General features: G+C 41.7%; 5 protein-coding genes across 5 annotated transcripts; 4 read left to right on the forward strand and 1 right to left on the reverse strand.

Moving 5' to 3' along the window:
* Positions 1-700: 700 nt before the first annotated feature.
* Positions 701-1,522, forward strand: LOC128305182 (collagenase-like). The gene has a single exon (XM_053042514.1). The coding sequence runs from the start codon at positions 701-703 to the stop codon at positions 1,520-1,522; it is 822 nt and encodes a 273-aa protein (XP_052898474.1).
* Positions 1,523-2,782: 1,260 nt separating this feature from the next.
* On the forward strand, positions 2,783-3,604 carry LOC128305177 (collagenase-like). Its single transcript, XM_053042510.1, has one exon. It carries the CDS (start codon positions 2,783-2,785, stop codon positions 3,602-3,604), a length of 822 nt encoding a protein of 273 aa, XP_052898470.1.
* Positions 3,605-5,046: 1,442 nt separating this feature from the next.
* LOC128302877 (collagenase-like) lies at positions 5,047-5,868 on the forward strand. The gene has a single exon (XM_053039723.1). The coding sequence runs from the start codon at positions 5,047-5,049 to the stop codon at positions 5,866-5,868; it is 822 nt and encodes a 273-aa protein (XP_052895683.1).
* A 2,580-nt stretch (positions 5,869-8,448) lies between these two features.
* Positions 8,449-10,339, forward strand: LOC128305315 (plasma kallikrein-like). The gene is made up of 2 exons (XM_053042700.1): positions 8,449-8,998; positions 10,038-10,339. Exons 1-2 carry the CDS (start codon positions 8,449-8,451, stop codon positions 10,337-10,339), a joined length of 852 nt encoding a protein of 283 aa, XP_052898660.1.
* Positions 10,340-16,131: 5,792 nt separating this feature from the next.
* Positions 16,132-26,643, reverse strand: LOC128304943 (uncharacterized). Its single transcript, XM_053042194.1, has 6 exons — positions 26,520-26,643; positions 23,194-23,334; positions 19,509-19,656; positions 18,878-19,434; positions 16,589-16,788; positions 16,132-16,389 (listed from the first exon to the last, which is right to left on the reverse strand). Exons 1-6 carry the CDS (start codon positions 26,641-26,643, stop codon positions 16,132-16,134), a joined length of 1,428 nt encoding a protein of 475 aa, XP_052898154.1.
* Between the last annotated feature and the right edge of the window lie 560 nt (positions 26,644-27,203).

A 27,203-nucleotide genomic window follows, 5' to 3' on the forward strand; every position in this document is an offset into this window, starting at 1 on the left:
ATCGCACAGGCCTGTGGCGACACAATACCACAACAGGTCCTTTGTAAACACAACCACTGCATTCGCGTAAAGGGAGCAGAGAGCCTTTGGAAGGAAAAAGGGTGGAAATTGTTATTGCACTGTGATAACGATTGACGTGAAAATTGGTGGTTCCCCTTATCTGCAGGCTGATATGGAGTTACCTAGACTCCGTATCAGATGAGGTCATCTACTGTTAACGGTGGAATGCCGCAGTGATCCATACTTGGTTCAAGTCTCTGGAATGCAATGTATGACGGGGTCCTAATCTTGCGTTTGCTTCCAGGAGCTTAGATTACCGGCATCACAATAATGTCGAATGTATTTCTCACGATACTGAGATATAGGGCACTCGTCTTACGTGAGTATGAATCGCTTTTCGTTCTTCGCTGGGGGATCATGAGACGATTGTGAGCTCGATCAATCAAAAGCAAGTATGATCATTATCACGAAAAAGTAAGAAAGTTTCTGCAAATGTTTTATCTGTGATTGTGCTTTGTAGATTAACTACTTCTTTACACCGCACACTTCTCATATTCGCTATTGTTCAATGTGGTATCAATATCAATCAATGAGATATTAGATTTCTAATCAGTTGCAGCAACTGAAATAAAATCCGCCTGAACCTTTGGAACGGGTACCAGTTCTTTGCAAATCGGTGAAGTTGAAATACAGTTCGAAGATGCAGTTCTATTCGACAGTTCTTGTTGTGATCGGTATTGTTGGGGTGTCTGCAATGGAAAGTGGCGTACATCAATTGCCAATTAAGATGTTCGATGATCTTGAGCAGGAACTTCGACCGTTAGTGGTTGATTCAAACCAACTTTCTACGGATGGATACAAAGTCTATCCCGGACAGTTCCCGTACCATGCTCGGTTGTTTACTGAGCGTGATGGTATATCTGGAACTCTTCTGACTGCCGGGTCCCTCATCACACCGAATTACATTTTAACGCTTGCGACGGCCAGAAATGTAAATACTTATGGATATGCGATTTTGGGTATCGACGATGGAAGCACCCCAGAAACGCAGCAGCGTATCAACTTCACCCAAGGCGGTGTGCAGCTACATCCCATCCACGACATCGCTACAGTTCGCCTAGATCATCCAGTTACCTTCACGAAGTTCGTGCAGCCGATTCGTTTGCCCAGCCTATCGGACTCCCGTACGTATGAGATGATGGAGGGCACAAACGTTGGAGGACATCTCGAACCATCGAGATATTTGCGTAATCAGATAATGTCGATCGATGATTGTCAGAAGGAACATCCTTATCGTTCCATAAATTCTAATCATATTTGCACGAATGCAAACATAGGAGGAGTGTTTACTAGTAGAGTATACGGTTCTGGGTTGATGGTTAAGCATGAGAATGGGCCAATACTGGTTGGAATTACGTCTTCAATTTATGGATGTGACATGAACTATCCTACGGTTTATGAACGTGTATCTGAACATCGTGACTGGATCAGTGAGAACTCGGACTATGTGTTTGATTTTTAAACAAATCAATGAGTGTTCGCAAGGATGCTAAAAATTGGGTTTGATATGAACAATGTTTTATAAATGAAATAAAATTATAGTACTGCTGCATGAAACTACTTTATTGAATTGTTCAACATTGCGCCATGGCGGTTGTGTTAGTGTTGCGTGGAATTACAAGTATCAGTGGGAAGCGAATAGGAAAGAGAAGGATCTCTTGTCGTAAGATTGTATTAGTAGAGCACTTTGTGCTCATTTTGTAGTGTTGTCTTAGCCTAGCTCCTGATCCCCGCTCCTTGGTAGTAGCCTCCTCCAAAATATAGCGTACTGGAGACTGCTACTTAGTCGATCACTTTCGACGATCGTTTGATGGTGGTGAACAGCTCAAGTATAGTATCATCAACGCACCCTGCAGGCTACGATATAGACGAACCCAGCAGTGTTCCGATATTTGTAGTTTAATTTGAATCGGATACATTTCCTCAATTCTGGAAATGGCAGCAACTAGTTCTCCTCTCGAATACAGGATATCCTGCTGGCATTATAGAATCGCACAGGCCTGTGGCGACACAATACCACAACAGGTCCTTTGTAAACACAACCACTGCATTCGCGTAAAGGGAGCAGAGAGCCTTTGGAAGGAAAAAGGGTGGAAATTGTTATTGCACTGTGATAACGATTGACGTGAAAATTGGTAGTTCCCCTTATCTGTAGGCGGATATGGAGTTACCTAGACTCCGTATCAGATGAGGTCATCTACTATTATTGGTGGAATTCCACAGTGATCCATACTTGGTTCAAGTCTCTGGAATGCAATGTATGACGGGGTCCTAATCTTGCGTTTGCTTCCAGGAGCTTAGATTACCGGCATCACAATAATGTCGAATGTATTTCTCACGATACTGAGATAAAGGGCACTCCTCTTACGTAATTATGAATCGCTCATCGAAAAGATTGTGAGCCAGTTGTAAACAAAAATAATGACGCACATCATAATAAACGCACAAAAGAATCATCGATCAATCAAAAGCAAATATGATCACTATCACGAAAAAGTAAGAAAGTTTCTGCAAATGTTTAATCGGTGTTTGTGCTTTGTAGATTAACTACTTCTTTACACCGCACACTTCTCATATTCGCTATTGTTCAATGTGCTATCAATATCAATCAATGAGATATTAGATTTCTAATCAGTTGCAGCAACTGAAATAAAAGCCGCCGGAACCTTTGGAACGGGTACCAGTTCTTTGCAAATCGGTGAAGTTGAAGTACAGTTTGAAGATGCAGTTCTATTCGACAGTTCTTGTTGTGATCGGTATTGTTGTGGTGTCTGCAATGGAAAGTGGCGTACATCAATTGCCAATTAAGATGTTCGATGATCTTGAGCACGATCTACGACCGTTAGTGGCTGATTCAAACCCACTTTCTACGGATGGATACAAAGTCTATCCCGGACAGTTCCCGTACCATGCTCGGTTGTTTACTGAACGTGAAGGTTTAGCTGGTACTGTCCTGACTGCCGGGTCTCTCATCACACCGAATTATATCCTTACGCGTGCAGTGATCACAAATAGAGTTACTTATGGATATGCGATTTTGGGTATCGGTGATGGAAGCAGCGAAGAAACACAGCAGCGAATCAACTTCTCCCGAAATGCTACGCAGGTACATCCCATCCACGACATCGCTACAGTTCGCCTAGATCATCCAGTTACCTTCACGAAGTTCGTGCAGCCGATTCGTTTGCCCGGCCTATCGGACTCTCGCACGTATGAGATGATGGAGGGCACACACGTTGGAACTACTTTCGGACCACTGTTTTATTTGAGTAATCAGATAATGTCGAACAAGGATTGCCATGAGCAACATCCTTATGAATCCATAGCATCTTATCATATTTGCACGAATGCATTCATAGGAGGAACATTCTGTGGTAAAGTGCACGGTTCTGGGTTGATCGTTGAGGATGAGAATGGGCCAATACTGGTTGGAGTTACGTCTTCAATTTATGTATGTGACGTTAACTATCCTATGGTTTTTGAACGTGTATCTGAGTTTCGCAACTGGATCAGTGTGAACTCGGACTATGTGTTTGATTTTTAAACAAATCAATGAGTGTTCGCAAGGATGCTAAAAATGGGTTTGATATGAACAATGTTTTATAAATGAAATAAAATTATAGTACTGCTGCATGAAACTACTTTATTGAATTGTTTAACATTGCGCCATGGCGGTTGTGTTGGTGTTGCGTGGAATTACATGTATCAGTGGAAAGAGAAAGATCTCTTTTCGTAAGATTGTATTAGTAGAGCACTTTGTGCTCATTTTGTAGTGTTGTCTTCGCCCTTTAATAACTCACTCCACGCAACTTAATGAAGAGATTGCCCTAAATCCATGAGGCAACGCGTTTTGGACAGCAGTGACCATAGTAAGAAGCTGGGTTTAACTGCGCGAAAGAAACCCTAAGGCTTAGGTCTAAGGCTTAAACAGATCATAGAACATCTTTTCTAGCTCCTGATCCCCGCTCCTTGGTAGTAGCCTCCTCCATAATATAGCGTTCTGGAGACTTCTACTTCGTCGATCACTTTCGACGATCGTTTGATGGTAGTGAACAGCTCAAGTATAGTATCATCAACGCACACTGCAGGCTACGATATAGACGAACCCAGCAGTGTTCCAATAATTGTAGTTTAACTTGAAGCGGATACATTTCCTGAATTCTGGAAATGGTAGCAACTAGTTCTCCGCTCGAATACAGGATATCCTGCTGGCATTATAGAATCGCACAGGCCTGTGGCGACACAATACCACAACAGGTCCTTTGTAAACACCACCACTGCATTCGCGGAAAGGGAGCAGAGAGCCTTTGGAAGGAAAAAGGGTGGAAATTGTTATTGCACTGTGATAACGATTGACGTGAAAATTGGTGGTTCCCCTTATCTGCAGGCTGATATGGAGTTACCTAGACTCCGTATCAGATGAGGTCATCTACTGTTAACGGTGGAATGCCGCAGTGATCCATACTTGGTTCAAGTCTCTGGAATGCAATGTATGACGGGGTCCTAATCTTGCGTTTGCTTCCAGGAGCTTAGATTACCGGCATCACAATAATGTCGAATGTATTTCTCACGATACTGAGATATAGGGCACTCCTCTTACGTAATTATGAATCGCTCATCGAAAAAATTGTGAGCCAGTTGTAAACAAAAATAATGACGCACATCGTAATAAACGCACAAAAGAATCATCGATCAATCAAAAGCAAATATGATCACTATCACGAAAAAGTAAGAAAGTTTCTGCAAATGTTTAATCGGTGTTTGTGCTTTGTAAATTAACTACTTCTTAATACAGTACACTTCTCATATTCGCCATTGTTCAATGTGCTATCAATATCAATCAATGAGATATTAGAGGTATTGATAAGCATAAAGAATCAAACTCTGATTTCTAATCAGTTTCAGCAATCGAAATAAAAGTCGCCTGAACCTTTGGAACGGGTACCAGTTCTTTGCAAATCGTTGAAGTTGAAGTACAGTTCGAAGATGCAGTTCTATTCGACAGTTCTTGTTGTGATCGGTATTGTTGTGGTGTCTGCAATAGAAAGTGGCGTACATCAATTGCCAATTAAGATGATCGATGATCTTGAGCAGGATCTACGACCGTTAGTGGCTGATTCAAACCCACTTGCTACGGATGGATATAAAGTCTACCCCGGACAGTTCCCGTATCATGCTCAGTTGTATGTTATTCCTCAATCATCTGGTCCTACTCTCCTATATGTTGGCTCGCTCATCACACCGAATTACATCCTAACGGTTACGCCTAGCAGAAATTTAAATACTTATGGATATGCGATTTTGGGTTTCGACGATGGAAGCAGCGAAGAAACGCAGCAGCGTATCAACTACTCCCAAGGTGGTTTGCAGCTACATCCCACTCGTGACATCGCTACAGTACGTCTAGATCATCCAGTTACCTTCACGCAGTTCGTGCAGCCGATTCGTTTGCCCAGCCTATCCGACACCCGCACGTATGAGATGATGGAAGGTACAATTATATCAAGACGTCTCTTAACATCGAGATATTTGCGTAATCAGATAATGTCGATCGCTGATTGTCAGAAGGAGCATCCTGATCGAGTTATTTATTCTAATCATATTTGCACGAATACGTACGTAGGAGGATTGTTCTGTAACAGTGTGTTCGGTTCCGGTTTGATCGTTGAGGATGAGAATGGGCCAATACTGGTTGGAGCTCTTTTTTCTTATAATCTTTGTGAGTATACCTATCCGTTGGTATATGAACGATTATCTGAGCATCGTGATTGGATTAGTATGAATTCGGACTATGTGTTTGATTTTTAAACGAACCAATGAGTGTTTACAAAGATGCTAAAAATTCGGTTTGATATGAACTATGTTTTATAAATGAAATAAAATATCGTATGTATTTAAAAAAGCGACAAAATGTTCTGATATATTATGCGATTATCCGATCATCGGGTGGTCGGTCCACTGATCAGTGATCAATTTTTTTTTGTAGACTATGTGGCGAACCGGCCAAAGCCACTACAAGAAACAACAGAACAACTTAGAAATTCCCATAACGTCAACAATGCGCATCCGTAGAGGAAGACAATGTACAGGATTGTATTCAGGGATGCAGCGCATGCACGCACATTCCTGGGTCAGTCAGTTCTGAACACACTTCAGCATGTCTGCAATCAACTGCCCACACAAAAAGACTGCTTATCGGAAAAATCTGCTTTTCTGGGATGCATATAAATATAAAATGACGCAGCTATTTCTTCCGAGTCCACCCGGGTTAAGGTGCATCCTAATGGTGGGAGAAGGAAATGCCTCCCTACCACATAAAAATTGTTGAACTATTAGCGTTTAAGTATAGTCTATAAGATATACGGCCTGGCCGTTCATCTGTTAAATAAAAAAAATATATATACTGTATGATTACATAGAAGAAGACGCTTATCTTTTTCAAACAGGGATTTGAATCGAATTCGGAAGATCGACCCCAAAGCGGATCCGGATCGGTCGGATCGAATCCCTTTTGGGAGCGACTTTTGGTGAGCGAGAATCGTTAGAGAGAACCCTCATCCTTGCCACAGAGGAAGCCTGCCCCAGTAGGAACCACCATAGTCAGAGAACTGCCCCATTCGCCGAAGCGCCTACGGACTAACAACTCCTCAAGCCTCAGAACCTATACCGGATGGTTTGTGAGGGCATTTACGTCAGCGATAGGCCTTCTGGGTACATTTGTCCTTACTATGAAGCTAACAAAACCGCCACGGCGCTGCGTGATGATCATTGGTTTGATGTCAGGCGTTCGAGGTGATCACGGAATCCACACAGGCAGTCACCAGAGGCAACCACCTGTGCTTCAGCCAACTCCCCTCGTGATAGACAAAGTACGATCCACGTATAGACTAGAGGAAGAAAGGTGGCTAAACCTCCATACCTCAAAGTCACCCTTTACATACCCGACTCACGAATCTGTTGCTACAGTGGCGGGTTTGCCCACGTGACGCACTCGTGAACCGAAAACTACCCGCTAGGAGCATGAAGACGGATTTTTGGGTTGACCGTAGGTGGTTTCCTTTCGCCCTTAAGGCGACACTTTCCGGTTTCCTGCAAACGCAACAGATTTTAGGGTAGATCTTTCAGTGGTGAATGCTTAAGTCCACTTTCAGGCTCACAACTGTCCCAACTTGGTTAGGATATACTGGGGTAGTGAGGCCCATTATATCTGTATTCAGCAGCGCCACGAGGAGGCGTGGGATCGGACAATTGCCGGTAACTACTTGTGTTAGGTATCAGATCCCACAAGCAATTTACCGAGGGGAGGTATAGCAGACCACCCCCTGCCACGAATGCATGTTTAGGAGGTGCATTCTGTAGCAGATGGGTCTGGATGGATCGTAGACTACGAAACAGGTTCTGTACCATATGTTCCGTAAGCTATCCAAACGATTTCCTACGCTTTTCGGATGTTCGCAACTGGACTATGAGCTATGAATTCGAATTTTGTATTTGAAATAAATAAATACCCAACAAATTGAAATGTTAGGGCCCTCATTGCTTGCGTATTAAATTGACCATTAGTTGCTTGAAATTACTTTAATTAATCTCTGTTTTTTCATCATAAATTTCGAAACAAAGTTAATTTCAAGAATCACACTGATAGCTAAACCATCGTGAAATACACATTAAATGAAACATTCAGTATACTGGGCTGAATGTTGTTAACGAAGTAACAATTGGATTAACATTTTTTTTTTGCCACACGAAATAACAAATAAAAAGTCTTGCATCGCTAGAAAGGTTCTGCCCTACTTTATGACAAGCTCTTGTAGAGCAAGGACTATGGAAAAATCAATCCTTGTGCCAAATTTTTACCCATAATACAGGGACACTTAGCGCGTGTGTATTTGTGCATTGATCGCACCATTTTAAAAATAACAATATTGTTGATGATTGTGTCCTGGTCGCATCTAGCGAGGTTACAGTCACCAAGAGCTATTAAACTTTTGCTCTCAAATTTTACATCTAAGCAACGTTTGACGAATAGGCGAACCGTCAAGTTCACTCAGTGTGAATGCGCTATTACTTTATACAGCACCAATCAAGTGCACCATCAGATAAACACCTGGATGTATCTGGATAGTAACGATTCAACGGTTTTCATTGATAAAATGTCATTGATAAGAGCAACACATTTCGATCATGGAATGGCAACACAGTTTATTTATGGAAACCAGATAAATGACTTTCGCTTTTGTTTGTAAATTATTCTTTTCTTATCCATTTATGACTTAAAGTGGACATTATGGTTTGTAATCAATTTGGACAGATGCAATATAAGCCAGCTTAATGTGAGAAACAGTAGGTAGTAGGTACCAAATTGTTGGAGTTGCCATACAGTTAAAAATGCAGTGGTTCACGGTGTTAATTACGATTGGTATTGTTGCAGTGTCTGCAGTGGGAAGTGATGGGCAAGAGTTGCCAGTAAAGTCGCCAGTCGAGAACTTAAGCCACATTCCGCGGCCGTTAGAACATGATGCGAACAAACCAAACATCGCGACCGCGTCAAATAAGCTGTCTACGAATGGATATCTTGTGTTCTCTGGACAATTCCCGTACCATGCAGAGCTCTACGTTGACAATGGCGTAATTACAGCCAATACCCACACTTGCGGATCCCTCATCACACCAAATTACATCCTTACTCGCGGGAATACATTACAAGCAAGTAAGCTTCATGGAGTAGCAGTTTTGGGTGTTGATGATGGAAGTGATCCAACAACGCAGCAGAGTATCAACTTCACCGAAGGTGATATACGTCTACTTCCTATGCATGACTTGGCAACAGTTCGTCTGGAACATCCGGTAATAATCACAAAGTTTGTGCAGCCGATTCGTTTGCCTAGATTATCCGATGATCGCTGGTATGAGATGATGGAGGGCACAACCGTCGGGGGTTATTCGTTACCATTGAGATACTTGCGAAATCAGATAATGTCCAACGACGAGTGTAATGCATTACGTTACTTCCCCATTCATTCTTATCATATCTGCACGAATACATACGTAGGGGGTGCGTTCTGTAATAGAACTACCGGTTCGGGATTGATAGTTGAGGATGAGAATGGACCTAAACTAGTTGGAATTACGATTATGCACCCTGCATGTGAAGAAAGTTATCCAACAATTTATACGCGCGTTTCGATATTTCGCGACTGGATTGCTATGAACTCGGATTATGTGTTTGATTTTTAAAGAAGTCACAACTGTGTTTGTTGCGCTGTTTTGCTAGTGCAATAAATTGTCCTTTTCCAGTATGCATGAATAGGGTTTCCAATGCATTCTTTATCAGCTCGCGAGCAATTCGGATAGGATACTTTAAGGTGGAGCTTATTGACTAAACTACCTTTGTGCGGCTTTGAAGCTCTTTTGGTGTGAAGCATGCAGCATGAAAGACGATTTATTAACCTGCAATGGAGGTCCTATTTTCATCACGTAACAAAATGGTGTGCAATATTGGTCTGTGTTGAACGACATGCAATATGTGTCTGGTAACTAAAGAACCATTTAGCCACAAATATACAAGAGATATGCAACAAACAACACATTACTGTAATCACGATACAAAGGAAAATGAGAAAGTGATAACGATTTTCATATCTATTAGATAAAATCTAGAAAGATTATTCTATTGCTATTTACCAAAATATTCGATGGATTGTATTTGAAGTCGTGATAAGAACACTGCGATAGGATGTGAATTATATGATTTCATTTTGCAACACTGATAACTTATCATTTCCTATCAGTAATTGGTGTACGGCACAAATTTAACTTCGTAGTACAGCTAGCACATCTGTTCCAATCGTTGGATTACACGGTTTCAGTGGATCGGTAGATATTTATTCGTAAATCGGTGAAGCTAAGTTAGGTCGAAATACAGTTGGAACAACTTCCGCACGTAAGAGATGATGGAGGGCACATAGTCGTCCGAGGATATACGACAACGTCGAGATGCATACGCAATCAGATAATGTCGAATGACGATTGCCAAAAGCAACATCCTCAAGTGGACATTTCTTCATACCATATTTGTACGAACACTTACTTTGGAGGTGCATTCTGTAACAGAGCGTATGGTTCTGGGTTGATCGTTGAAGGAGAGAAGGAACGTATGCTGGTTGGTATTACGATTTTGGCGTCATTGTGCAATGTGAACTATCCAATTGTTTATTTACGTGTTTCGGAGTTTCGCGACTTGATTGCTATGAACTCGGACTATGTGTTTGATGCTTAGGAAATTTAAATAGGTTCTGATAGGAAAAAAAACACGTTTGAATGATGGGATTTTTTTCGTTAGAACGGCCTGGATGTATAGTCTTATACAGACCATGTTGCTGGCGAGAACAAATGCGGAAAACCGGTTCCGCCGTGGTTGGATGATCACGCGAAGTATGACCCTTCAGGAAACTCTCGCGACTGCCAACACAGCGACTCGAAAAGCACCACGTAAGGATTAAAGTACAAGTCAGTTTTATTCACAAATTTATCTGCTTATATAGCAATTTAGAGGCCACCCCTTCCTTTAAGCAGCACTTGTTTGGAGGTTAGCACTTGCACAGATTTTAGGTCGTGTGGAGACGGTTCGGATGAGTTTCGGAAAATCGACTTACTCGTTCAGCGTTAAGATTGTAAGAGAGCTTTTATTAATCCTAGTTGCTTCTTGGCAATGTGTCTTGTGATTGGTAAGTGCAAATGAGATGGAAGAATTAGAATGAGATAGCATCTTCTGCCTTGGTATTTAGCGTTATCGCCTTTTACCTGTACGTGGTTTACATGAAATTACTATTACATTTACAGGTAATAGGGCTCGCTTGGCCCTATTTTCGCATATTAGTTCAGGTGTTTAAAATTACCTGTGTCCGGATATGCTAGCTGACCGATGGAAACTTTGGGTATTTTATGACATTACCCTAATGGCGGTTTAATGTTTACATGTTTCTCATAAGGCGTGTTTTGGTATAAAATGTAGCTCTTTTAGTTTTAGCCGAGACGGCGATTTGTAGTTTGCTTAGGATTTTTCCTATCTTTCATTTCTTTCATTACCCTTCCGTTGGGCGTGTTCCTTCTGTTCTTTATCTGTAACGTATCCTTACGTGTGTTTGTCCACGCTTTACACCCACGCGTTGGGCGTCAGACCTTAATAGTTTTATATATGTTTTGAATACATGATAATCTTTTTCCTGTTTTCTAAGTTTCTTATGTTTACCTTCTTTGATGCAGATACGCATAAAAAATTCTTGCCATCATCGTGAATATGTTGGTGAAATTAGACCGACCGAGAACAATTGAACCGACTTGCACCCATTACTATTGAACCGATTACTACTAAGACATCAAATGTCTTTGCAGGGTATGGGAGTTACATTTGATTTTTTCCTTATTTAAGTTTGAGATCTTGTTTTATAAGAAGTGTTCAAAGATGAAATTAAAACGTTTTGCAGTTTTTTTATGTTCCGTAGATATGTACTTTGCATGCACCATAAATGGAATGAAAAGTGAAATGACCCTCACTAATAGAAATCGTACAAAGATCATTAAACTCCCGTACGTGATGCGCTCTAAATCAAGCTCAAGTAAGCTACATTTAGGGTGCTAGTAATTACCCTAAACGTGATATTGATTTGAATCCGTGCTGGACAAGCAGCTCGTGGCCGATTTCGTACTATAGTTGGTTAAAACGTATTTCAATGTCGTTTTGAGCGGGTTTCAACTTAATGTCTATTTTCGCTCGTTAAGTTCAACATTTGTTTCACTTGGTTCGTTACGAATGCCTCTTGGTTTCCTTAATTTTATTCTTTGCACATGAAATTAAGCCCTTATTTAGGTGCATCCCATGCCAAACAGGGTGCGAAGAATGTGACACTGACCATTACTGCCGACGTGCCGCCACCGTACCGAGGTGATCATGTTCGCTGCAATGAAAGTACCGAAGAATTAATATTCTACATTGCATTTATGTCCTGACCTACAGAGGGTATGCGCCTGAGGAAATGAAACGATACACAAAAGAAAAATAAAACTAATGGTAGGAATCGATTTCGTTCATGAAATTGAAAATTTAAAACGTATTTAAACGTTGACGGATGGAACAAAAAAAAATTAACAGATCAGATCACCAAATTGCTACCATATTGATCAGTTATTAACGTCACGTGTGTTACCCGTTTGCTGATAGACTACCAATAGGCGAACGGTGTGGAAAGTAAATTATGGCAATACGATGTACAATCTGTTCCAGGTCGTAAGGTGTTGACCGTCGTTAAGGAATGTTGAATGTGGACGGCTTGATGTTAGTATTTTCGGTGAGAGTTCATGTTCACGTTCAAGGTGGCAAATGCAATTGTAACTGCAGCAGGAAGTCGTGAAAGCTGTATAGAAATGAAATCGTATACAATCAGCTGTTACTTGCCATGCTAAAGCATGACATATCGCTGTAATGGGTGTAGTCATCTATTAATTCGATGACACTGTTGAGAACATTATTTTTCAGTGCAGCCTGCAACATATTTACATGAAACTAAAATTCGTTAGTGTTTCGTAACCTTAAAGATTGTGTGTGTTTGATGCAAGTTTGAATTAAACTTGGAGTTTTTTAAAATTTTTAATTGAAATATTTTGTTTGATTTTCAGTTGCTCTAGACGCATTTAACGCAAATTGCTTGAAAAATTAGCACATATTTCCGTTTTATTTGCACGTGAATTAGTAACACTTTTTTATTCCAGTTCTTCGAGTTTGCCCTATTTTAAATGCTAGTTTCACCAGTGCTCCCATTAGCAACGTTTCATTCGACCGACTGCTCTTGACCGTACGGATTCAGCTGGAACAATCTCACGTATGCTCACGAAAATAAACGACCTAGCCACCAGTAGCTTCTCAATTGGCCGTGTGAATTATTCATGTAATCAAAAGAAAACGAACAAAAAAAAAACAAACCGTGCAAAGAAACATGTCGTCGCCCATGCCTGCATAGCGGTCCTTTCATACGGTTGTCTGGTTGGAGTTCCAACCCAACCATCGAACTCCCCCGATGCACATTGCACATTCCCGTAGCAAACGGGAGCGATGGAGCGTAAAGGTTTTGTTTCAATTAAAAACGCATAAACCCTAGTTCCATTCGATTCACAGCTGGGTTTATTTTTATCATGCTATGTGTCAACGTTTGGGAAAAGGGTGATGAGCGAATGGGTCACGTACGCACCCGTTTGGAGTAGCTGTGGCAACGGTTCGAGTTTAATGTCTTCATCGGTGTGGACGTGTGGACGTGTTGCGACTGGTTGTGTGTGCCAATCGGGCATGGCTCTGGTAGGACAGAGGAATCGAATTGATGGAACAGTGGAATGGTTGTTGCTTAGAAAGTGCGATCAAAGATAAAGATAAGGCTCATTTTGATAATCAACTCCTACTAATCAATTAATCGTCAAATAATATGTGTGAGAGAAATACAATTTCCATGACGGAAATGCGTAACTGCCTGAAGAAATTATATATTTTTATTTATGGGCTGTTGACATGTTATTGCTGGATTTAATTTAATTGTAACATGTATGGAAGCTCGACTAATTGGCAAGGAGTATGATTTTATGTTTTTGTTTAAATATTGTTGCATGCAACAATCCCACTGTGTGATAAAAGAACATGCTCGTTTCCAACCTTATCCACCCACTTTGTCTCCCCAGCGTCGCAGTGATTTCAAGCGTGCTCTAGGTGACGAACCTGTCATGAATGGCAAAATGACAATCATGTTGGAATGACCAATTGGAAGCCCTCTAGCGGTGTGCATCAGCGAGGATTGATGTGTTCTATCAGCCAAGCCTGCCCTCAACGACGGAAACACTCCTGTTCGAAATAGTTTTGTGTTCACACTCCTGTCAAACGTATCAAGCGTTAAGATGTAAGTGTCCCCGAAAAGCAACATACGATACAATGTATCGACCGGTGTGTAGCAGAACTGCGTGCGTGATGTTTTACGCCGATACATGAACCAGCAACATAAAAATAGTCACCGGATTTGCGGTTCGCGATTGCAAAAAATGTGATTGGAATAATCGGCACGGTAAATGCTTGCGTGCGTTTAGTTGGACTTTCCTCGACCGATTCATACCGGACAATGTTTTGTCATAGTACACATGGAGTATGACGTGCCTATGAGTGGATTATTTTGAGATTTATGGCTTTATAAATATAAGCATGAATGAAAGCGTAAATGTATGTAAGTATACCGTGAGATGGAATCGAAGTTTGCTGAGCTGGTTTTTATGTGTGTTTATCGATTTTATTACATTTTTATAGCTCATTGGCATAAATGTGTCCATAAAGCGTTAGAAAAGGAAATAGAGGTGTTCAATAGATGGGAGTACAGTGACTTCACCATGTGTAGTGAATTTTAAAATCTTGTTAGAATTCATAAAGCTCTATCTGGTCTTATTATTTTCTGAAACATATGAATTAAGTGTTCCATTGGAATTACGGTACGTTATATTTAAAAGAAATGGACTTTTCATAGCAATCTAGGACATGAAATCTGAATATCATGGATATATCAACACATTAAGATCATTTTCAAACTATTTTTTACCAAATTTAAAAACTGTTCATTATAATTCTCTTGTGCTGATGATGAACACCACAGACTAAAGCGTATTGACTTTATTGTAGTTAAACCAAAGTTATTTTATATTAATATATTATATTTAAAGAAATCAGTGACCGATCATGAGAGAGTGCAGTTTATTGCATTTTCCGACATTTTGCTAGTTAATATCTCACAATTGTAGAGGTATTAAGAAGAACTTGGAACAGAATAGATTTAATTTACGTTGATTCCTCAAAACTATAACAAGATGAGTTGCTGAACACCAAAGGATGACAAATTTTTTAATTGATCCTATGACCCTTATACTTATACCCTTATACCCTTAGGTTTACGTATCAATATCCACATTGCGGAAAAGATGTAAGGCCGATTTTGGAGCCGATTTGGAAGAAAATCATAATGCAACCTGTATATTTTAAACAATTGACTTAACTAGAATTCAATTTGAAGAAAATAACACCAGGAGGAAATTCAATCTTGTTGTATTTCGTAAGAATTTTTAATACATTGTAAAAAATAATATTTAAGAATAATGGGAAAAAAGAAATTGATTTCATTGGTAACGTTTTTCGGAAAAAGTGATTGTAAGTTGAAGTAGATAGTGTCGGAACGATTTTGCATAACTCCAAACAGTAGCAACGGTCCTAGTTTCATTTACTGAACAAATATATGATTTCTAAATGTAACTCTGGGCTCGAAACGAATCTCCAAAAAATAATAAACCGAGTCGAATTCATTTGTTTTGTTATTTATTAGTTTTTGAACTTTTTAGCGACAAATGTCCACTGTAGGTTCTCATTTTACAAAGGCTCTATTAACCTACAACATTAACATTAGTTCATTACAAACCGAAAAAGGAAAACAATTGAACAGAAACATCTTTTACCGCAGCTAGCCTGCACGACCACACAGACAGGCCGTTGGCCGGTCCCTAAAACCCTAAAAAATCACCGCAACGAACGGTGAGTGACGTCGATGAATGAGCAAATAAATAGCAATAAATTAACGGTTTAATAAATTAACGATCCCGCGGTCACCGTCAGATTGGGGTGCGCGAATGTGCAGAGAGCTTGACGAGCTTTCGTATACTCCGTTTAGCTTGATCTTTTTATACTTCCAACTATCGCAACAAAAGGCAAGCAAAACACAGACAGAAACCCGAAGCGGGGAAGATAACATTTTGCGACTGACAACAATGTGCAATTTCCCTTCGCATCTCTGGGATGTGTTTTTCGAAATTTGTACAAAATTGATGAAGAATGGACAGCAGTGATGATGAAGATGATAAAACATGAAGCCTGCCCTGTTTTGCTAAGCGACAAAGGATTAGCACCAGCATAACGAAACCGGGCCAAGTTTAGATTCGCGGATGGAATATTGGGTGTTTCACCCATGCTAGGAAATGCTGGCGTTTCGCGTTTGCGTCTGCTTATCAGTATGGCCGCTGCTGCTGGTACGCCATCGCATGCGGATCGGCAAGCTGTGGCGCGTAATGGTTGCCGGATGGGTTGTACTTCGGGTTACGGTACAGGTAGGGTTCATCGTAGCGTTCCGCACGATCATGACCACCCTGATAGCTGGGCTCGTCGTCATGGACACCGTGCAACGATCGTTTCCAGTAACCACCGAAATCACCGTCGCCGTGATCATCGTAGTGATGTTGATGCTGTGCATGCTCGTAGTAGATCACCTGTAAGTACGAGTGGACTGTTAGAAGAGTTTTTTTTCAGGAAATAATCTTCCTGAATAAATAGTAAATAATATTTAAAATCAACTCTTGTGTGATCGTTGCAATTGTCATTCTTTTTTCGTAGACTATCCAAATACCCAACTTATCCTTGTTCCTAACTTCATACAATTAGAGAGAAGTAGAACAATTTAACTTATACCTTTTGTGGAGAAGGTTGTTTCTTGAAGTCGATCCAGAACCGAGCGATGTTGATCAGCAGACCGATCAGAGCCACGGCGAAGAATTTCAACTGTAACTTAAAGGACAAGATCTTCAGCAACAGCTCTATCTTAGCCTTGAGAGCAGCTCCCAAAATGAACAGCTTCATGAAGGTCTTCTTCTTCTTGCCCTTGCGCTTGCCTATAGCATGGGTGTGTGAATGATTGGAGAATATGGCGGAAGGAATGTAAGGAATAAGTTTTTTCGCCAATCAACCAGCATCAAATGATACCAGATGGCAGAATAACGTATGGGAGTAAAGGAATAAAAAAAATAGAAAAATGTTAATAAAACCCCCGTAAGTTGAACGTTCCTGTGAATGGTTGCGTTAGTACAGGACTACGGAGTTCTACTGCGGACACGGTTAGCAAACTAAAGCAACAAATTAACTACAACGCAAACAGTCATGCTTTCACAATCTCGCTGCTCGAGGCACTTTTCACACAACAAAAGCACACGAAAATTAACACACTCACACGCATACTGGTATGAAAGCGAATGGGTTACATTTTGCTACGGGGTATGGAGGCTAATAGTTGGTTAGACGAGCAATGGGGAATTTCTACTTCAAATATGTTAATACGGTTAATCAAACCTATAAATCTAAACAAGCGTTTAAAAGCGTCTGTCTTCTTCTAGGATGATGATTTGAGATGAGATTGTTTGTAGTTTACTTCAGTTTGTTCCGTTACCTTACGTTACGCAGTTGAGATCTAGTAATTGTTTTTAAATATATATCAAAAACGCTTATAACTGCTAAATGTAAATAATAGAATGAAAGTAATTGACGGAATTAATTTAAAATAGAACTGAAACGTCAAACATGTACAGCATAATTGTGAAATTGAAAAGAAAAGCTAAACAAATAACAAAATGCAACGAAGCATAAGTTATAAATAGTGAGATGGCAAAGTAAACAATCAAGAGGTAAAAAACGGAACATAACTCATGAAACAACTTGAACGCAACGAAACGAAACACTTGACTGTGTAAGAGAAAGAACACATAACAAAAAAAAAACTAAACAACAGATGAAAAAAAAAACAAACAAACAAATCAAGCATGATACTACAAATGGCACTAGCAATGAAACGCAATGGCACATGCAAAAACCAACGGATGGAGTAAAACAGGCGTGACTCATCTATTGATGCGTGCAGGCGATAACGAGCGCCTGGCGGTTAAATGGCAGCCATGTGTATGATCCATAATGATAAAAGCAAATGATGATGATGATGATGAGACGGCGTGATCGATGGTAATCGTGTGTGATGAATGAAAGGGAAGTGTAAATGATGATGTATGTTTTTTGTTTAGTATGTCTAGCAGTGATTGCACCACTGCGCTTTCTTCTACGCGGCGATTAATCGACGTGCAACGTGCCAAGCCAAAACTGTCATGCCAAAGTAGTTGGGTGTTGTATTACTAGCCACATTCCGATTCCGATGCCACATGCATTCCGCCCCAGAAGGTGACCAATGGATTTTGATTTGTTTTATCTTTTGTTTTCAAAATTGAAATTTCTCAAGGTTGGTAGATTTATGCGATCTTTTGCGGTTTTAAACCTTGCTAGTGGTGTGGTTGCTGGTGTTGTTGTTGAAGTGATGTTGAGAAGAAGTGATGTTGATTCATTCTTCCATGTGTTGTGTTTCTGTTCCTGTATATGTACGAGTGAGAGGTGTATTGATTGAAAATAGTGGAACCATACCGTTTTTTGTTTCGTTTGATCTGATTTTGGAAGATTCACTCCCAGAAAGAAAATAGTAATCAGTATTGCAATTGTCTAAAGACAATCATGACATTTCATGATCGTTCGGCTGATCATACTGCGTGCCACAAATTGATAACATGAAGAAGTACTTTAACTTTGACAATCAAACCACAATCAGTTTGGGTCTTACGAAAGGTACGAAAACACTTTTCTCGGTGTCCAGTAACGAGGTTGGCAGTGTGAAGGTACCTTTCCTACATGGGTCTCTAACCCCACCCGCTACTGGTAGGCTACAATGCCACGAATAAAACATGGCACAACATACAAGGACGAGGAAATACGGAGCAGTACTCCGTATGGTAAACCAAACCAGGACCGCTACCCATTCCCATACGATGGGTTGGGGGTTTTGGGGTGGTATCTGGGTGGGTTGGGTGTAGTTGTTTTAGCACAAAATTGGACCCAATGTACTCAAAGCATAGAAAGGCAAGAAAAGATCTCGCCCGTTGGTGTGCGTACGTCGTCTGCGCAGTCCACCGACGTCGTCGTCATCATCGAAGCGAACGGCGGCTGTGGAAGGGATGGCTTTCGGCGGCACCACTATACGGCGCCCTTCGGCCATCGCCCCGTCCCGACCGTCGCCCGACGGTAGCGACGGTTGGTGGTGTTGCTGCTGTAGCTGCTCCTGCTCCTGCTGCTGTTTCTGCTGTTGGTGTTGCACCGCACCGTAGCCTGTAGCCGTCCTATCGCCGTCAATGGCACTACGAGACCCACCTCCATGACCAGCACTAGGTTCGCCACTACCAAACCCATAATCCAGTTGGTCACCCTCTTGCTTGCCTCTACCAAGTGCTTTATCCGGGCTGCCCGCCAAGCCAGCATAATTCACCAAACCATCCTCCACAGCAGCGAGCTGATCGCGGTAGTCCTCGTCGTCGGCGTCCGCGCGACCGACGGGAGCACCGTCCTGGGTCGGGCCGGCATTACCAGCTGCGTTACCTAGCTTCAGCAGATGATGCAGATGCGTCTTCGATGAGGCGTCCTCCTCCTTGCCCTGTTCCTTGTCGGAGACGTATCTGGAATGGTGCAGCGTAGGTGTGGGTAAGCGAATCTAATTACAATTCCTGGCATACGGCTGTAAGGTACTCACTCATCGACACCTTCCGAAACGAACTCCGATAGTGCGGTGAGACCGGTTTCGATCTGCTGCATCAGAGTGGAGGGTTTACCGCGTGCAATCTCAGCATCACTGAGACCTCGGCTTTGCTGTCGTGCTGTTACCTCCTTGTCGGCTTCGGCTGTAAAGTAAATGTTCGGAAATGATGAATGAATTTAGTGATAAATAATTAACACGAAGCTAAAGTACGCAAGGACGTATGGAATAAAAATGGAGACCCACCGAATAAATGATATCTTAACGGACATTTAATGTTTCACAATGTCAATTAAATTTATGTCCGTTTCTAATAGTCATTTACTAATTGTAGATTTACATTCACTCATAACACGCAAACGATTAATCGAAAGTGAATATCCCCAATTAGGAAGTATGCAAATCGCTTTGACCTCATATCTCGAAGTGATGAAACACTTTCCAAACGGGTCAACCGCTTGATTCCATCCTCCTCTTCAAACAGCTTTTTCTTATCTTTCCTCAAACACGGTTGCAAGCCGTGCGTGGTAATAGATGCGCTGAAAAGCGAACCGTATTCCTGTTTTTACAGTTTGCTCCAATTCCTGATAATATTGCTCGAACGAGTACACGGTACGCGAGATACTGGTCGGCGAATCATTCCCGATCTAGATTCTATTCCGAAGGGGCCAATAGATGTAGGACCACCACCATGAGACTGATCGTTTCGGGAAGAAGCCGTCCGAACCGGTTAAATACGGGGGCTCGCTGCAAGGCTAGTTTTTCTTCATATGTACTGCCCTTTTACTTCGAGAAAATAATTGAAGTGAGATGACACTGACGACTGATGGCTTGACAAACCGGTTACTAGTTGTGGGACACTTAAATGAATCCAGGAAAGTGCTTCATCTTCAATTGTCACCAGTAAATCGAGTACCGGACCAGGAGTTTTGCCCGAGATGCGACAAGGGAAGGGTTCGTCGCTTATTCATTGAAGCATTGAAGTCTTTTGATGTACAGCACTTGGAATCCTACGAAAAATCGTTAAAAATGTGTGAAGTATTCAAATTTATGCCATTAATTTTGTTTTTCCAATTGTCATGTCAAGTAGGAAAATTTCCTATCCGCATTCCAGCCTAACGGTGCAGAGGAAGCTATCTGCCAGCATGTGTTTACTTAACGCTCAATTCCACACATGCCACAGTGAACATGGCAAGAAACCATTGCTGTCGGATTAACACGTCGTTCGCCCGGAAAAGACATCGTTCTCTAACCCACAGGGAATGCATCACGAAGATCCTCCATTTTCCAATCCTCTTTGCCTCCTGAGCTGTGGACGGAAAGCTTTCGTTAAAGTGTTACGTGCTCATGCTTATGGCTGAACATGCCAAAACAAAAAGTCACCCTTTAGATGAACGATAGAAAGACCAATGCCAGACGGCAACAAAAAAGTGAAAGCACACCCCGAGAAGCATCTTCCGGTATCTGGAATCTTCCTCGAGAATCGTTTCTAGTGTGTGGGGAGAAAGTGGTCACGCTCTAGCCTGTTCAACTATTTCACCTTTCATTGCACGCCATAGAGGATGTTCGTTGCATTTGGCTGCAGCATAATTGGGCACAATACAAAAGCTACCGGTATTGGCACTGGTGAATATCGCATGCGGAAGATGTTCGTGGGAAGTGGTGGCAGTGGCTTTCCTTTGCCAAGCACGACACCGGCACGATCGTCACCGTGATCTATGGAGAAATCAACAGGGATGACCTTTTTACTTTTGTTGAAAGCAAGAAAATGCTGCATCTACACCATGGAACCGTACTGTAATGCTACTGTAGCATCCCGCCCGGTAGGTAGTAGGCCCTTTATCGGAAGACGCTTATCGTACGCGGGGAGCAGCATTTCCCAATGGCACGATTATTGAAATCGTTCGTCGGTCGTTCAAATAAATCTTTCCCAACAAGCGGGTGAGCGGGATGATGTGGGTGATGAAACGAGATGCTTCTGCCCTTTTGCATTAGAATCAGCGAAGGTGTACGCTGGGTACACGGGAATCGATGTAAGAAATAAAAGGAAAATTCACCGATTGGAATGCGCTGAAGAAAATGAAATTTTTATCCGAATGGCAAGAGGACTGTAGAAAGAGAAATTCCCAAGAGCACTTTGAGGGAAAGTTGTTCTTAATTGACTATTCGGCAGGATTGTCAAGCAAATGACATCGTTCTTCAAAATCGTTAACGATGATAAGCAACAGCAACTGAGGAGCAATTTTGGCACCAACGATGAGTATTTAAACCACCCGCAATCTGTCACATCTTCATAGATGTTTGAGTAATTAAGGTATGAATAAAGCCAATGAGAAACTAATTCAAACGAAATAGGAAGAAACGGAAAACGTTTTCGCTTAATTACCGTCTTTAACCTACTCTCTGCAAGCGACGAAGGCACGATTTCCCAATAATAGTCTTCCATTTATTAGGATCATTCCAACGCAATCACTTGGATGGGTCATTTGCCGAAATGTTGGTGCCATATAATTAGTGCTTTATGGTGGTTTCAATTCTCTAAAGCTACAATGAATTAAGACACTGCAGATTACTTTTACACTTTACCCTTTTTTTCAGGTGTTTGTGTTTTGTTTGTGGTGCGTGTTAATTATGGCTGTGCAGATTGTTTCCCTGCGTGTTGTGTACGGGGGAGAAATGGATAATTGGTGGAAAGTGTAATGCTATTTTGTGCGTTCAATATTGGCATTATTAATGCTGAGCTGTGTTTGAAATTTTCGTGCGAAAATTGAAATTTGAAGATGATTTTTTGTTTCTTAATTGATAATGGTAATCATATCGAGAGCACTTAGTTTCAGACCATTACCTACAGCGTTAATCAGTATGATGAACTGATCTTGTGGTAGATAGGATGACGTGGAGAAAGGAATGGAAAATTCAGAAGATATAAGGGTACATGAAACGATATACTGTAAAACATGACTACAGCCTAGATTTTATGAAAGGAACCTTATATTTTCATTTTAGTACAACAGAACGACTTACTGTATAGATATTTCTCTGGAAATTAAGCTTTTTTTAATTCGTTTTGTTAAAGTCTTTGTTCTTTGTTCTTTATTAAGTTGATTGGTGCAAAAAAGCTTCTACAGTAATAGTATTGTTTTTCGAACGCGAAAGAGATCAAAGTTTCCTTTCCTTACCCTTCATCCGTACAGATCGATCGATCGATAAATCAATGCTTCATAGGGTTGGAAAAGAAAACGCCACTAATGAAGTTGTTATAGCTCTTTAAGCGGAGGCTTCCAGGCGAAAAAGGTCAGGTCGAAACCTTCCGTTACGGGTGGTTCACCCAAAACATCCGTTTTCATGGTGAATTACATAATTTCAAAGCCCGCGGTGATCATCTTCTGTTGATGGTTCTACTGCGGAAATGATGGTTAAGGGGTATTGCGTGGCTGGCCGAGAACATTTCCACACGAGGCTTTCTTTTTTCTCATTTCGCTTATTACACAAAACGATGAGCGAAAGCGTAAACGATGCTCAATGATTTTGCCGTTAGACTGCCCTTTACGAACAGTGCAATAAATACACCATTCAATAAATTCTTCAGATATACGATCGTTAGTTTAGTTCAAGCTTGGAAAAACGAATCCAGATTCTAAACTCTGGGAGACAGAAAATCCGTTCCGTTACCGATACTTACCGAGCATTTCCATCTTCTTCGCGTTCAGAATGTCTTCCCAGTTGGTGAGCACACGGGCCGCCTGTTGCCGTACGCACTGGCCCGGGTTTGACTTTACCGCGCAGAGTGCTGCCTCGAGCAGGGCTGATGAATCGATTGAAGCTGGGGAAAAAAACGAAACGTATCGTAAATAATAGCCTGTTAGTGCGGTAATAAAGCACCGCTCGTAAGGGAGACCCTCCAGAAAGCTCCAGCGAGCTGTGCATGCGATAAATTGCACCTTTTCTAGGTGGAAGTAATGAGACATCGTTGAAAGGGTGTTTAAAGTGGTGGTTCTTGTGGTTTCACTTCCACAAGTAGCGGCAACGCGTGTGCGGCATTCTCGAGCATAGCTATGGATATCTCTCCCAACCGTGATTTGTTCCATATCTGTGGCTGGTAGCTGAAGGAAATAAAATGTAGTTGCACATTTACGGCGTTCTGTTCCCATTTCTCTATTATGTTCCAGTTATCTACAACCCCCTCCCGCACACATACGAGTGATTTTGTCACGTTAAAACGTGTCCACTAGGACGGGACGAAGCCAAACGAGATGTGGGGCTAAATCTAAACGTTCCAGCAACGCTGAAGATTAGCAATAATTAGCGGCTTGCATGAGGAAACAACGCGCGAGAAGCAACCGGATATGGACTAGGACAACTTCTGTACGCCAACCGTTTGAGTCCGGTTTTTTTTTCTACCGGAACACCGTTAGGCAACGGTACGGAAACCTTTTGAAGGCACGATGATGTAAGGCAAGCTCCTGTGCGAAGGGTTGGCTGCGTTATCAAGGGCTGCGAAACGTGCCATTCCCATTTTCCGTATGTAGGACACAGCCTTGCCTATTCGGAACAGGATTCGCGCGAGCGTAAACCAGCTTATGTAGGTCACACGCTGCGGGGCAGATTCATCGCCCGGTAAAACTCACTTCCCAGTGTCTGCGCTACGATCGCACGCAAAGGTTGATCATTTTTGGCGAGATGAAACTTTGCTCGATGATTCAGTATGAAGGTGGGCGAGCACGGAACACGGAAAGTGAAAGCTTTTAGTTTTTTGTGTGGCGTCATTTTTCAAAAAATAAAATCTTTTATTCTGATGATAGGGGATCGTACACGGGAACAGGTGTTGATGAGGAGAGAAACCAAAAGTAACGTAATGAAATAGGACTTTGCCTTAAGCAAAACAACAACGAGACACACTGTCAATGACACCCAAGTGTAACTTCCGCATTCTATTGTAACGTTGTTGCGGAGCCGGCAATGTTCCGGTTCACTTTCTACAAATCATTAATAAATGTGTATCGTTCAATTCATTGTTAAATCGATGACATCATTTTTTGCTTTCTTTTTCATTGGTCCAGGTTCGTCGTTTGATCGCGAATTGAAGTTGTTCGATTGTTGGAACGTTTTTCCTGCTACAGATAATAATGCCCTGATTTTTTTTGTATCTTGGGTGGGTGTAATGTTTCGTTAAAAGCCCGTCTAATTGGCGTGAAAAACACTTTTCCACACAATTTTTGTTCCACTCTTAATCCCCTTCAGAGTGCGTTCATGAGATTTCGTGTCTTGCTTCGTCCGGGGTGCGTAACAACGCAGATTTTCTATTGATTTACGATTCACTTTCGTGTCGGATGTGTTTTTTTATGTTTTAAATGTAGGTTTGCCGATTCGACTCGATGGCCGAGCTGCGTAAAATGTAGTCGACCGAAAACGAGTTTTTCTTCGCCTAGCCAACCAGGTCAATCTATCCAGGTGGATGAAAAAGACGCTGGAAATCTACCGGTAACGTGGAGGGATGAAAATGAAGAACCATTTTCTATTGGAACTGCTTGTGAGGGAAAAAGATATTCATAATAAAGCGCTGTTTGACATTCGGTCAGGTTATTTGTTAGGAAAAATCATCTAACATAACTTATGCCATCATCAAGCTGTCACGCGTAGATGCAAAATGTTGCATCGCAGCAAAGAGTCTGCAACTCAAGCCTGCGAATGATGGAATACGACCTTGAACTTTCCTGTCAACGTCGTTAACCGAAAGACATTCGATGATTACGACGGTCTTCCGTGCGTGGCTTCCACCGACAGATTCCTGTGCAGAGTAACCGGAGGGTGTAGCCACGATCATTTGTAATACTTTCCCTTAGGCCAAATTTCGTTCGCCAAAGCCAAATCGTTAGGGAGAAAGAGAGAGAGAGGTCACAAACTCTTCAAAACAAACATCGATTGTATGAATGTACCTCCAAATCGAGCTAGTAGAAAGTAAAACTGCTCTCCCCGCGACACACTATGGCGCGATGCCTTTTGGGGTGGTGTGAACAATTTTTTTTGTTGTCACAATTGCTTTCGGTCCATCTGTCCGTAAGCGGAAGCTACGGTTGATTTGTTTGCTCGTGAGATGTTTGTTCCAGCGAACGGAGGAAGCGACATAGAGAATTAGAAGCATGTAATGAATCGGCCGGATCTTTCCGATTTGCGTGCCCTGGGATGGCGAGTGGCCGTAGCTCCCATTAAGGGTCGTCTGAAATAGCACCACCACTCGGCTGGGATCGTTTGTTGGTGGTGATGAAATTAAGATGATTTCCAGCAGAGCGCCATCAGAAGACGCTTTATGGCATTAGGTTAGCTTAATGGCTCATCATCACCGCGTGAAGGGAAATGGACGTGGATCGGTGGGTGATGGGTTACAATGCAACGAAAGGCAACGTAAATGATGCTTGTGGCTAGGAGTACAACTCGCGGTACCGGTTATGGTACGGGAGTGCGATTAGTTTTGTTTTCTTATGACCACAACGCCACAATGGTTAAGATGCTGATTGCTATGGAGCTGTTGTTTGGATCCGTTCGCAAGTTGTTGCTATCATTTGTTATTAGCTGTTTAATATAATTAATGATTTGTTTGTTTTGAACATCCAATTGAGGTTATATAAATTATCATCAAAATAATTTATTATTTTTTAAAAGATTTATTTGTTTTGAACATCCAATTGAGGTTATATAAATTATCATCAAAATCATTTATTATTTTTTAAAAGTTTTTGTATGTAGAAAGAAATATATTTCTTCTTAATAGTTTTAATATTGTGATCCTTCAAAGATTGTAAGATATAAGGCATATTCCTTAAATATTGCATTGCATTATTTAAAGTTTTATAAAATGCTCCACGCTCCAAGCAATTCGAATCTTATTTTCTTTGAATGCGGCATTCATAATTATTAATAAATCATGTGCGCAACCTCCCAAAATTCAAATGAGTCGGAAGTGTTTCATCCGATCGCAATAGTCACACACGCAACGCTGCCGGCACTTACCTGATTTTTCCACTTTCACATCGGCACCGTGCTCCTGGCCCGAAACGGTCACTCCGATGAAGACGATCAGTGCCAACCCCACCGCCATCGGTCGCAGCTCGTTCCGCCTGCCTATGCTAATCATCGTATAGCAATGCGATCGTACCTCGTTGCGCCTTCACAACGTTCCGCTTCCGGTATTGCCGACAGGGGTGTTTTGCGGTTTTTTGGCGCGACGTTTCCGATCGCGTCGCCTGTCCGCACGTGTGGCCGATGATCGAAAAGAAGAGCAAAAAACAGGGAACGATAAACTTTGGAGGGTCAAAATATTCGAATCGAAAGGTGAACGCTATTGTTCGCACTGGCATGGGGATCCGACACACATGCGATCGGCTCTGTGGTGAGCCGAGACTTGCTCACGCCGTGCGGTTCGTAAATTTCACTGGTAAAAAGCGGGTCAATTCAGTTATCTTCAAAGTATCCGCGGTGCGCACTGTCCGTGAAGTGCGTGTAATTGGTGGCCGAGTCTGGGCGGGACGGGCGATCGACTGCCGCAATATCAGCCTAGATACGGCTGAACCCGTTAGCCGAGCAGCATCTGATAAGCGATCTTTCCATTTTGGTACGGTGCGGTGAAGGATTTGTGAACTTCACTTATCGGATAACCTTCAGAATTAAAATGGTAGCCCAATGATTGTAATGCAT

Source organism: Anopheles moucheti, chromosome 3 (genome assembly GCF_943734755.1).
Source record: "Anopheles moucheti chromosome 3, idAnoMoucSN_F20_07, whole genome shotgun sequence".
Lineage (NCBI taxonomy): Eukaryota > Metazoa > Arthropoda > Insecta > Diptera > Culicidae > Anopheles > Anopheles moucheti.